The sequence below is a fragment of the Crotalus tigris genome, unplaced genomic scaffold (assembly GCF_016545835.1).
Source record: "Crotalus tigris isolate CLP2741 ecotype Arizona unplaced genomic scaffold, ASM1654583v1 scf7180000017614.5298720, whole genome shotgun sequence".
NCBI classification, from domain to species: Eukaryota; Metazoa; Chordata; class Lepidosauria; order Squamata; family Viperidae; genus Crotalus; species Crotalus tigris.
The window spans coordinates 3,718,062-3,731,179 of NW_024096513.1; the positions used below are offsets into that span (position 1 = coordinate 3,718,062).

A 13,118-nucleotide genomic window follows, 5' to 3' on the forward strand; every position below is an offset into this window, starting at 1 on the left:
TCAAATAGACAGGATGATTTTTAATCACCACGTAATTTGTTTACAACTGTATGATTAGAAGTGGGTGACAATTTTGGAGGGAAGGGGAGCACAGTAAGCAGCTTGGGTGTATCTTGGCTAAGTTCACACAATACGTTAAACAGTGGTGGTTTGTTTGTTTGTTTTGCCTTTGAGTCACTGTTCACACCTGGCGATTCCCTGGATAAATCCCTGAAGTTTTATTGTCAAGCATTTTCAGGAGGGGCATGCCATTGCCTTCCTTCCAGGGCTGAGTAAGAGTGACCGACTCAAGGTCATCCAGCTTGAAACTAAGGTGGAACTACAACTCACGGGTCTCCCGGTTCCTAGCCTGATGCTTTCACCACTATTTCAAACTGGCTCTCAAATTCTAGTTAGCCCACCGTAAACTATGTTGTGAGGTTTTGGTCTCTTGCAATGACTTCTGGAATATAACGCAAGCATGTCCTATCAAATATGTCGCTTGTACAGTATTCACACCTACCATAGAGGTGAATACAAGCTGGATAAACATACCCCCCCACACACATATCTATATGGGAGACGCTCATTAAAAAAAGATCACAGCTGCCACATTATGCAGATGTGAATTGTTTTCATCTGCATAATGCATAATCCCTTCATCTGCATAAGTATATTCAGGGTTTTGTCTCCCGGTCACACAGTACTAAGCAAGATTTTGGGAACTTAGAATAGAATAGAATAGAGCTGGAAGGAATCTTGGAGGAGAATCTATACCATCTCAGACAAGTGACTGTCCAGTCTCTCCCTAAAAACCTCCAGTGATGGAGCATCCACAATTTCTGGAGGCAAGCTGTTCTACTGGTTAATTGTCCTCACTGTTAGGAACTTTCTCCTTAATTCCAGGTTGCTTCTCTCTCTGATCTATTTCCAACCATTGTTTCTTGTCCTGCCCTCTGGTGCTTTGGAGAATAATTTGACCCCCTCATCTTTGTTGCAGCCCCTCAAATACTGGAACACTGCTATCATGTCACCCCTATTTCTTCTTTTCTTTAGACTAGCCAAACCCAAGTCCTGCAGCCATTCTTCATATGTTTTAGTCTCCAGGTCTTTGATCATCTTAGTTGCTCTTCTCTGAACTTTTTTTCAAGGTCTCAACATCTTTTTTGTAATATGGTGACCAAAATTGGTTGCAGTATTCCAGGTGTGGTCTCACTAGGGTTTTATAAAGCGGTACTAATACTTCATGTGATCTTGATTCTATGCCTCTGTTTATGCAACCCAAGATTGTATTAGCTTTTTTGGCTGCTGCTGCATATTGCTGGTTCCTGGTCAAGGTCCCTCTCACAGTTACTGTTTTTGAGCCAGGTCTCACCAAACCTGTACTTATATCTTTGATTTTTCCTGCCTAAATGTAAAACTTTGCTTTTCTTTACATTAAAACTCATTTTGTTGGATAGGGCTCATTGTTCCAGTTTGTCAAGATTTTTTTGAATCCTGAGCTTGTCTTCTGGGTGTTGGCTACTGCTGCCAGTTTAGTGTCATCTGCAAATTTGATGAGTTCCCCTTCTATTCCTCATCTAAGTCATTGATGAAGATATTGAGAAGTACTGGGCCTATGATGGAGCCTTGTGGTACCCGTGCTTACTTCTTTCCATGTGGATGTAGTACCATTGAGGACTGCTTGCTGAGTATGGTTTGTCAGCCAGCTATAAATCCATCTGGTGGTGATGTTGTCTATTCCATCTTTTTCTAGCTTATCAAGCAGTAGATTGTGGTCTACTTTGTCGGATGCTTTCCTGAAATCTAAGTATACTATGTCCACAGCGTTTTGCTATTGTGCTAAATTGGTCACTTTATCAAAGAATGAAATAAGATTGGTTTGGCATGATCTGTTTTTAACAAACCCGTGCTGACTACCAGTTATAACTTTGTTTGCTTCTAGTTGTTCGCAGATCTGTTTTTTGATGATCTTTTCCAGGATCTTCCCAGATATTTATGTTAGTCTGATTGGTCTGTAGTTTCCTGGGTCTGTTTTTTTTCCCTTTCTTGAAGATGAAAACCACATCAGCCCTTTTCCAATCCTCAGGTTGTTCCATGGTGCTCCAGGATTTTTGAAAGATATGGATGGTGCAATGGTTCTGAGATAACATCTGCCAGCTCCTTCAGAACTCTGGGATGTAATCTGTTGGGTCCTGGTGATTTATATTTGTCAAGCTTGGATAGGTGTTCTCTTACCATTTTCTTGCTTATTTTAATTTTTGTTTCTAGTTTGTTTTTTGCAGTATGTTTTTTTTTGGTATATTGCGCTATAATTTCTTTTTGTGTGAAGACTGTTGCAAAGAATGAGTTAAGCAGCTCTGCTTTCTCCCTATTGCTTGTTACTTCCTTGCCGTCTTCTCTCTTAGTTTAGTGGACCTACAGATTAGGTTGGGGGTGGGGAAGGCTCCAACAGCACCAGTGAATGTTTATTTTGTTGAGATTTATGAATGTTCATTTGAAAATCCGAATGAATTTAAAAGCAATTTCAGCAAGTATCAATCCACAACTAGATTGTATCATTAAACGACTGTTGTCACAGCAAAAATAAACCTGCTATTTGCTGGGAAAGGAAGCGGCTTGTATAAAAAGGGCAATTGTAGACTCTCGCAAAATCTTTTTTTCAACTGGTGGTACAAAGATCCTTAGAAATTTAGATTTCTCAAGAATGAATCTTGACAGGTAGCATCCCACAGTTATCAGAATCGCTGATTGTGACCTAATACACAGCTTGTGTGTCGCCATGGCTGTTTAACCACAGCCGATTCACCAACTCCAATTAACTGTGTTCCTGCAATACATAAAAATATAAATTTCCAGCTTTTTCTTTCATCTGGACCATTTCATTGTCCTGAAAACCATTTTTATTGTAGATGATGACTGATGAAAGTTACATTTGTATAAGAAAGGAGAAATAAAAACAGAACTGTTTCCAGTTGTTTATTGTGCTCACTCATAAAACATTTCACTGATCACAGCAAATTTATCTGCATTGTTGTAAATTAGGTGAATATGGCATGGAAGATCATATCAATAACAATGATCACAATATGTTCCCCCCACTGCAGAACCCTTCTGGACCCCCCTGAGGTCCCTAAAGCCCAGATTCAGAGCCTCCCATAAATCATGGTTTAGAAGCCAGGGGATGTTTTGCAAAATGAGTGAAACATTAATGAAATTAGTTTGGGTTTTACCTCTCCTCTGACCTCACCTTTAGATCCATTCTGATGACCCCCTGCAATCCAATTCAGTGCCCTATGTGAACAGTGCCCTATGCCCCAACTCTTCCCACAATCCTTTGCCACCTGATATGTTGTTTCAGTGGAAGGCTGTATCCTTCTGGATGATTTGTGTTTTCTTATTGCCCGGGTTATTAATTGTTCTGAAATTTGGCTGTGGTTAACGAGACTTTCAAAACTCTTTGACCCCAGGGCCAAAGTCAAGATGTTAATTAAAGGCTGTCCTTCTTCCGGAGAAGCAGTAAAGGGCTGGATCGATAGAGCGGAGCGGCCATCACCTTGTGTCCTTGAAGGAACCCACAACTGCATTCTCCTCACGGAGAGAGGGAGGGGATGAACCTGGTAGTTTAATTAGGAATCTCCCCAGCCAACGGGTCCTCTGTGCAATTTCTACGGCTCTCTGAAATGTGAATGAGGTGGGGGAAGCAAGGCAGGGCTGCCGTTGTGACAAACAGAGTGTGTGAACCGTGACCTGGTGCTCTCTGGGTCTGCCAGGCCTTCCCCCCCCCTGAACTCTCAGCCCAGAGGTGGGAATTGTACTCCTTCCATTTCTAAAAGGGATCAGGCAGGAGGAAAAAACAAATGTTTGATTTATGAGATGTTCGACAACTTTGGGGAGGATCCTGGTTTAACCTCTTTTTAAACTGTGGAAAGTATTTAATGATGATCCAGAGGATTTAATTTAGGAGGGTGCCTTTCTTGACATCCCCAGTTGACCCTGGCACCCTTTTATGGGTCCATAGCATCCCCCCAATTACTTATTGGGGGGGATAGGAAGGGAGCTGGGACCCTGATTGCTCTCATCTACCCATTGTGCATGATCTACCTGGGATTTTGAAATCAGAAAGAAGAAGCTCTTGGCCCATGCTCAGTAGCACTTCTCCTTTTGTGGTAGCTGAATTGGGGGATTTTGTGCCTCCATCTTTTCTGGGATGGGCATTGTAGTTTCTAGCTTTCTCAGCAAGGTTTCATCCCAGGATGCCAGTGGGCATCGGATTGGGCAAGGCAGCTGTTTACAAGTAGTCCTTGATTGACAACCATTTAGTGACCATTCCAAGTTAAAATGGGCCAGTCCTTGGTTGCTTCCTTTTGCTGCTGTATCCTCCCCTCCTAAGTATCTGGTAAACTGGTGATAAACGAGCACTCCTGTTGACTGACTAGGGGCCTCCAGCCCCCCAATCAGCAACTCAAAGCCACACACCACCAGGCACCGCATAAGTGCTACTCATAGTACAGTCCAGTTCCCTCAGGATGGGCTCCAGCACATGTCCAAAAGCTTGGAAGAACAAACCCGTGGTTCCGGAGACTGACTCAGATTGCATCCTGCAACATTATCCTGGGACACATACGTTCGCCTTCATTTCCACACTAGCTTTTGTTTTACTTGCACCCCTTTCTCCAGCCCTCTGAGGTTGTTCCCACCTGCCCTTTGAGAACCATCCAGAAAAATCCATGCATGCAGCTCTTTGGGGAACAGCCTTGCTTTGTGGGTTCCTTCCTATTTAGCCTTAATGTCTGCAAATATCCTGAATCAGGCAGGAACTGTTGTTCCACTGTGAAAATTTGCTAGCTTTGTCTCCCCCCCCCCCTATTTCTGGTTGTTTATTCTCCTATGTATATGCAGATCTTTCCAGGCAGTTCTCTTTGTAAGAATGGGTCATTTGTCTTAGTGTGTGTGTGGGGGGCTGCCTTTCTGGCTCTGGAGAGAGAGTGGAAGGGGGGAAGGTTGGTGGGACACTGAACAGATCTGCACAGGTGATATTTTCCACACTCTAGCCATATTACACTTTCAGCCCCCAGCCATGTATGACAGCCACTGACAGCCTGTGACAGCTCATCAGGAGTCAGAAAGTCCCTGTGGGCCAACACCTGCCACCGTCCCCAGTTCCAAGCCAGCTTGGTTTTGCAAATGGCAAGGGGAGGGCTGGCTGAAGCTTTTCCTTATTTTTGATTCCTATGACTTGCTTTACAAAAATACACAAGAGTGGCATCCTTCAGTTCTTGATAGCGAGCCTGCTTGGATTAGAAGCTTGACCAAGAACTGGTCCACCTTGCAAAGGGCAGTCATCAATGCTGGGAACTAACCGCCTTTTGAAAAAAAATCTCCATTAGGGTTGTGGACCAAGAAAGTCTCAAATAACCCTGTCAATGATCCCACCTCTTCCCAAAGATGCTTTTCCAAAAAGCAACTGGACTTCCTTAGTTTTTTTTTTTCCTTGAAAATGTTTCACTTGAATCAAGAAAGTCCACTTGCTTTTTGGAAAAGCATCTTTCGGATAACCATGACCTGGATGATTGAGAACCTCCATGACATCCCAAGTCTTCCTTCTTTCTTCCTGGAAAGTCTAGTCTAATCTTTCATTCAAGGGTCCCATTTAGTTGATCAGCACCTCCAGCTGCTGATCCCATTTGCTTGGTAGCACAGTCCAGGTCAACATCTGTTGGAGGAGATTTAGTTGAGGGTTAGGATGTGGCTCTAGATTTATCTTCTGGCATGGTGACATCCTTGTTCACTTATCGTTGGAAGGAGGTTGGCTATAACAGGGCAGGGTGGGCCATAATCCAGTTCCCCAAGTGATTTCTCTGTAAGTGCAAGCTTCTGTGTCAGCTGATAAGTATTTACAATAGCTGGTAGGCAGCAGCCACCCAAAGAAACAGTGAAAAAGCCTCATTATGCCATTCGTGTATATTGGGAACACTTTCAGCCTTCAGCCAAAGCAATGTTTTTCAAGCTTGGTAACTTTAAGATGCATGGATGTCAATTCCCAGAATTCTCCAGCCTGCATTCTGGAAATTGACATGTTGCCATTCGTGTTACCTTAAAGTTGCTAAGCTTGAAAAGCACTGAGCTAAAGCCTGAAACCACAAAAGCTTTGTTAAAGCAAAAATGCCATAAATAAATAAAAAAAGGGCTAAGATTCTTTATCTTATAGACAGTTTTACGCTGGTGTCTCGGAATTTGTTCTATTTCTTTGTACAGCTGGCAATTCTGCTTGGGTTTCCACTCCCTTGTCAGGTTGGAAAATTGCCCAGTTCTTCAACTGTGTATCCTGTGGGGTTTATGAGGCCAAGGCCGGACTCTTTATGACTCTATAAACAGCACTTACCCGTGTCCAGGATGTTTGTGCTTAACGGCTTGGTAGATTAAAAAGAAAATGCAGCATGCAGGATTGGTGGGTGGAAATCTGAGCTTCCTGCAAGTCAAGCTTTTGCACCTTTAAGACGTATACTGCTTTTTAAGAACTCGGAGACAATATGTTTTCTCCCAGCGGGTTGAAATTCCTACCTTGCAGTCTCCCAGTTCACCCCGATTACCCCCCTCTTTAAGAGTCTTCTGTCGCTGAGACTGCAGGCAAACAACAAAAACTTGAGAACATCCACCGGGTAGTTAATAAAATGAGAATATCAAACCAGAACCGGTCCGTTGCACTTAATTTTCCATTTTGGAGAGCAGACGTCCAATATTTTGGGATCTGATTGGTAATTAAAATCTGCAGAAAATCTGGCATTGCAGAACATTTGCCCAACAACTTTAACATTGATTCCCACTAGAAAACCAAATGGGTCGCTTGAACAACCAGTCATAGGAAGACATAAAAATGACCCCACAGGGAAAGCGGCCATGCTTTGAACTCCAGTGTCAGTAATGCACAATCCTGAATAGGATTTGCATCTCACACAGTGTCTGCCGGGACTCTCTTTATAAATGGGGCCCACGTCAAACTGAAGGTCACATAGTAACTGACTGTAAGCTGAGGGCATATACTGGTCCAGTGTCTATTTATTTTTTAATATAAACAATGCTGTGCTTCAAATTCTGATCTCTATTGTGGTTATAAATCGGGGACTGCCTGCATTTCTAACCTGGTTCTTCTTTAGATGGGGAAGATCCAATCCTTCCATCTCCCCCCTGTTTTTCAGCAGGGTCACAATCCCTTCCAAAGCTGTACTGCATGACTTTTACCTGAATATAGGTATCTTCTCCTGCTCAGAATCAGGTATACTGGTTGTTATTTCAACCCTCTGGGCATCATTTCTATGCAGTACCTGTCTCAGTGTTTGGGAAAAAAAACGATATGGGCAAAGTCACCTTCTTTATAATAATTTCTCCGTTGCCGTGGGCTCTTCATGGATAATCTTTGATGATAGAACAGAAATTTTTAATTTAGGCAAAATGAGACAACTAATCTTCTAAGACTGTTGGCCAGTTGCTTTCATGGCACTCTTTGAGGTATGGTTTTTTTTCAGGTTTCAAGTTCTCAATAAGTTAGAATCAGACCATCAGAGGACAGACCGGTCGTAAATCTGAACTTCTCTGGGATCTGAGACCTACAGCAGTTCTTCTAGGAATGTCCGCTGGTTGGTCAGAAGGCCCTTCTGCATTGCTTTCAAGTTAGGACCATCCTCAGGGTTTTTATTTATTTATTTTATTTTTTTATTTTATGAGACTTATATACCACTTTAAGTGCAAGCACTCTCTAAGCGGTGTACACCAGTAAGCAATGTATATATATATATATATTACATTGCCCCCAACAATCTGGGTCCTCATTTTACCTACCTCGGAAGGATGGAAGGCTGAGTCAACCTTGAGCCGGTGAGATTTGAACCGCTGACCTGCTGAACACAGTCAGCTAAAGTGGCCTGCAGTACTGCACTCTAACAGCTGCGCCACCTCGGCTCTTTACCTCGGTTTGGTAAAGAAAAGTCAAGTTGTTGACCGCAACACTGTGATCGAAGCTCTTCACTTTTTTATGTGCACCAAGAGCTTGATGCATGTCACAGGGAGAGGTTCAATCACAGCCTCACAGCATATTTTGTTTTGGCTTATTTTATTTTTTTTACTGTCATGGAAGTATGATGAGTTGAGAAGTGAGATCATTGAAATAATACATCTGTATGTATTATTAAGAGCTGGGTGTGGAACTGTCCTTTGGGAAAATCAAGTCAGACTTACTTTCTTTATCTCTTTAAGGATGTAAGTGGGGTGGGAGGAACAAGAGGGACCCTGGAAAGCAAAGACATTGTTGAGTCTAATGTTCATGTAAGAAGGTCATGCTTTGCGTGTGGATCTCCAAACAGCCTCTAGACATGATCTGTCTTGCTTCTCCTGTGGGATCCATTGGTCTAGTTTTTGTTTTTTTTAATGAAAATAGAATGTCCCAAATTTGGAGGAAAATCTAGAGAAGCTGAAATGGTTTCAGAAGACTCCTCCTCCGAATTAGGGAGGCATCTGTCTGAGCTGCTTCCAAATGAAGAACCTCTGGGAGGTGAAGCATGGGGAAGCAAAGTATGTGGCAACCCCAGTAGATAAACCAGATTGGGAAATCAACTCCGCAGGAAGGCTAAAACTGTTTTTTATTAAGATTGACTAAAATAACAAAATCTCACAAGTCTGATTATGCTGTCCTCCTCCTCCCCCTCCTCCTCCTCCTCCTAGAATTAAAAAATAGAGGTAATGTCCTGATTTTTTTTAATGCAAACTTTAAAAAGCTTTGCTCACTCCGTTACAGAGGGAGTATTACGTACGCTTGCCACCTTGAGCTACTGTATTTATAAAGTAATAAAGGCAGGATAAAAACCTAATAAATAAAATAAACACACAAGTCCTACCTTTACACCTTGCAGGGCTGCGTTGCAGTGAGGAAAACGGGTCCTGCGGCAGCTTCTCCCCATCCTCTGGCGTAACCGTTTTCTCTCTCTTTCTCTCCCAAAGGGCAAATGTCATAGGATGAACCCTGCTGGACCATTCTTACTGTCTGTGATATCGTGTCTGGTGTGGCTCTCCTGGGGCTTTGATCCGGCTCCAAGTGCTTGCTCCGCCTTGGCCTCCGGGGTCCTCTACGGATCTTTTTCCTTGAAGGACCTCTTCCCCACCGTCTCCACCGGCTGCTCATGGACCCTGGAGAACCCGGATCCAACCAAATACTCTCTGTATCTCAAGTTCAACCGGGAGGAGCAGGTCTGCACCCACTACTCGCCCATGGTGCTTCCGCTGGACCATTACCTCTCCAATGACACCTGCAGCCAGCCCAGAGCCACCGCCCTGCCCCAGGAGGGGAGAGAGGAAGAGGAGGAGGAGGAGGAAGTGGGCTTGGAGCTTTGCCAAGGTGGGGGGCCCTTTGCCTTTTTTCATTTCGACAAGAACTTTGTGCAGCTCTGCCTGGCGGAAGAGCCCGAAGCGGCCAGCCGCTTGCTGCCCCCCGAAGCTGTGGAGTTCCGCTTTGTCGAAGTCCTCCTGATCAACAACAACAACTCCAGCCAGTTCACCTGCAGCGTGCTCTGCCGGTGGCTGGAGGACTGCCTTCGCCCGGGGGCCAGCCAGCCCTGCAGTCTCTCACAAACGGGCTGCACTTGCCAGACACCCCGAACCTTGCCGGCTCCTCCAGTGGTCAACCAGACACTTTCCAATGCCCTGACGCCCCCTGTGGCCCCCACCACCACCACCACCAGCAGCAGAAACAACTGCTGTGTGACCCAATTGCATTCTGGGAATGCGAATGATGTATATTCTCCAGAGATTAAGCACGGTAAGGACAGGCGGGGAGAGGAAGGGGACGGTTGACTCTCTGCTCTGGCCCTTTGGCTGTGGTGACTACAGATAGTCCTCACCGTATGACCACAAGTGAGCCCAACCTTTAGGTCAGGGGTCTTCAAACTAGGCTCTTTGGACTTGTGGACTTCAACTCCCAGAATTCCTCAGCCAGCATGGGGGAACTATGGCCCCTTCATGACTTATGGACTTCAACTCCCAGAATTCCTTAGCCAGCGTGCCTGGCTGAGGAATTCTGGGAGTTGAAGTCCACAAGTCATAAAAGGGCCAGGTTTGAAGACCCCTGAATTAGAGAGTGCTGACTCGTGCATGAGACAATCTATACTCTGATTGGTTGCTGTGGGTACGAAGGGGGCGTTTCCCTTTTCCCCCGCCTTTTTTCCTCTGTGTGTTCTATATACTGTTTGATTTACCTCAGGATATTCCTATGTGCCTGACTATCTTGTGTGTTTCCTTTCTGGATGATGATAAAAATGTAAATTTAATGTGCCTGGCTGAGGAATTCTGGGAGTTGAAGTCAACAAGTCATAAAAGGGCCAAGTTTGAAGACCCCTGCTTTAGGTTGTTAAGGGAAAAATTGGTTAAGTAAGTTTCGCCCCACGTTATGTCTCCTCTTGCCACGTTTGTTAAGCGAATCACCGAAGTTGTTGAATGAGTCACACGGTTCTGAAGTGAATCTGGCTTCCCCATTGACTTGGCTTGTCGGAAGGTCGCAAAATGGGGATTGCCTGACCCCGGGGCCCTGCGACCGTCATAGATATGAACCAGTGGTCAAGCATCCAAATGTAAATCATGTGACCGTGGGGATGCTGCAACGGTTACAAGTGCGAAAAATCATAAATCACTTTTTTTCAGTGCCATTGTAACTTTAAATGGTCACTAAAGGAGCTGTTGTAAAACGAGGACTATCTGTATTCCTAGCAAACATTGCTTGCTAAATACCAAAGGTGCTTTTTCATGAGGCAACTGGCCTTGCCTCCTGGAAAAGTCCAGTTGCCTCGTGAAAAAGCACTTTTAGGTTAACTATGACCTGGATGGCTGAGAATCTCCACAGACCACGGGTTCTCAACCTTGGCAACTTTAAGACTTGTGGACTTCAACTGCCAGAATTCCTCAGCCAGCAAAGCTGGCTGAGGAATTCTGGGAATTGAAGTCCACAAGTCTTAAAGTTGCCAAGGTTGAGAACCCCTTCCATAGACGTTTAGCTATGCACGTTGCTGGCTAAATACTCCAATGTAGGGGTCTCCTTTAGCTGAGGGGCATAGTTCATTAGCACGGTTATTTTTTCATGGAGACAATGTGCGTTGGCGTCACCTTATTCAAAGGATTTCCTAGGGAATCCTCTCCTCTATTTTTCCTTCTGCAGCCTCCTCTGTTTTATGCCTCTCATATCATTTGGTCTTGTCCTCCTCAACCAGCTCTTTTGCTCTAGGCCAGGTTTCACCAATTTCACATCCTAAAAAAATCATGGATTTTTTTGCATTCTCTTGCCTAGAAAACTGTGGAACTGGTCCTAGACAGAGGCTGGAGTCAACACTGACTCCGACACAATAAAAAAACGTATGATTAAAAAGACAGGGGGGAAAGGTCGGGAGGAAGACCCACAACTTCTGGAAGCAGGTTGTTCCACTGATTAATTGTTCTCACTGTCAGGAAATTTTTCCTTAGTTCTAGGTTGCTTCTCTTCTTGGTTAGTTTCCATCTGTTGCTTCTTGTCCTGCCTTCAAGTGCTCTGGAGAATAAGATTGACTCTCTCTTTTTTGTGACAACCCCTCAGATATTGGAACACTGCTATCATGTCATTCCCAAGTCCTTCTTTTCATTAAACTAGACATACCCAATTGCAGCAACCGTTCTTCAAATGTTTTCACTTATGGTCTCTTGAGTTTCCAGCCTGCTGTCTTAACCAGTACTCCGAAAATACCTCTCATGTGCTCTGTTAGCTTTATTATTTGTTTTATTTTATTGTTTTACTGATTTGGTGTTCTTTATTATAGTAGGTTAATCACTTTTATTTTATTTGCTACTTTGGCATCACCCTGGAATGGTTATGTGGAACATGGTCCAGAATATATCTTATCTAAATAATAACAATAATAAAAAATGAAGGCTACATTTAGGGATGCAAAACAATGCTGCCCCATATTTCCATGGAAACAGAGTTGGAAGTCACAGTCTCCAAGGAATTTAGGATGGGACAACTGCCTGCCAAAAAGACTGGCTGGTATTTTCCCAGTCAGCAAGCAAATCTACCGAGTGGTTTATTATTTTTGTTTTGTTGTGTTTTGTTTGCTTTCTTAAAAATGTACGCTGTGACTAAGGGACCTCATTTCAGTTTTGTTGAACTTTTATGAGTGTTTACAACACCAGCAGGCCAAGATTATTTTCCACAGCGCTGCCTGGAAAGACTTATTTCAGAGGAATTCCCTAGAGGTCCAAAGAAGAAAAAGACTAGCATAATCTGTGATACTCTTGTAAGCAATTCTGATTTTTTAAAAAAACAAAGGAAGAGATTCATTGTAAACAGTCAGGGAAACCTCTTCACGGAAAGAGAAGCTGTGTAGAGTACTAATACCTTGAAAGCTGGAGGATGGCCATGTTAGGTATAAGTTGGGAGTCTGATAGCACCATTTCTGGCAAACAAATTTTATTAAAAGGCATCAGCTTTTGTGAGCTTCAGCTGAAGACAAAATAGCTCATAAAAGCTTAAGCATGGAACAAAACTCATTCATCTGAAAAAAATGCTCTGGAATCTTTCTGGTCCTTCACTTGCAAGTACTGAAGCCAAGAGCTGGACTACAATCCAGGAGGGCATCTTGCATTGCAGATCCTTCAATGAACTACAGCAGGGGTCTTCAAACCTGGCCCTTTTATGACTTGTGGACTTCAACTCCCAGAATTCCTCAGCCAGGCATGTGTGCCTGGTTGAGGAATTCTGGGAGTTGAAGTCCACAAGTCATAAAAGGGCCAAGTTTGAAGACCCCTGAACTACAGTGAGGATTGACCAGTCCCTCATGGTCCCTTTCTAAAAATATTAAGAGTCCTGTTCCTGACGTTGCTTTGTGTTGACCGTCCTTGAATATGAGTTCATTTTTCAAGTAAGAAGCTGGTGCTTCTTGAAATAGTTATGGACTGAGTCGCTCCTAGGTTTTTCCCTGTGGATTGTCTTCCCAGTGAAGAATCAGTGAGCATAAGACTTTTCCTTGCTCTGCATTGGTAGAGAAGAAAACAATTTATGAAGCACTGCTCAGAGAGTGCTGTAAAGCACTTTGAGGCGGTATATACATGCTGTTGCTATTGCTATTGAG

The 13,118-nt window shown here is 43.7% G+C and overlaps 1 protein-coding gene across 8 annotated transcripts in view; it reads left to right on the plus strand.

The window, feature by feature from the left end:
• The window catches only part of ADGRB2 (adhesion G protein-coupled receptor B2), a 202,711-nt gene that overhangs the window by 39,356 nt on the left and 150,237 nt on the right, over positions 1-13,118 (plus strand). For 7 of the 8 annotated variants that reach the window (XM_039329608.1, XM_039329651.1, XM_039329634.1 and 4 more), the window contains exon 1: positions 8,924-9,787. In XM_039329608.1, coding sequence (XP_039185542.1) covers positions 8,989-9,787 — 799 coding nt within the window. In that variant the 5' untranslated portion in view covers positions 8,924-8,988. Of the gene's footprint in view, positions 1-8,923; positions 9,788-13,118 lie in introns of those variants that run through there. The other variant, XM_039329614.1, reaches the window with a different exon arrangement.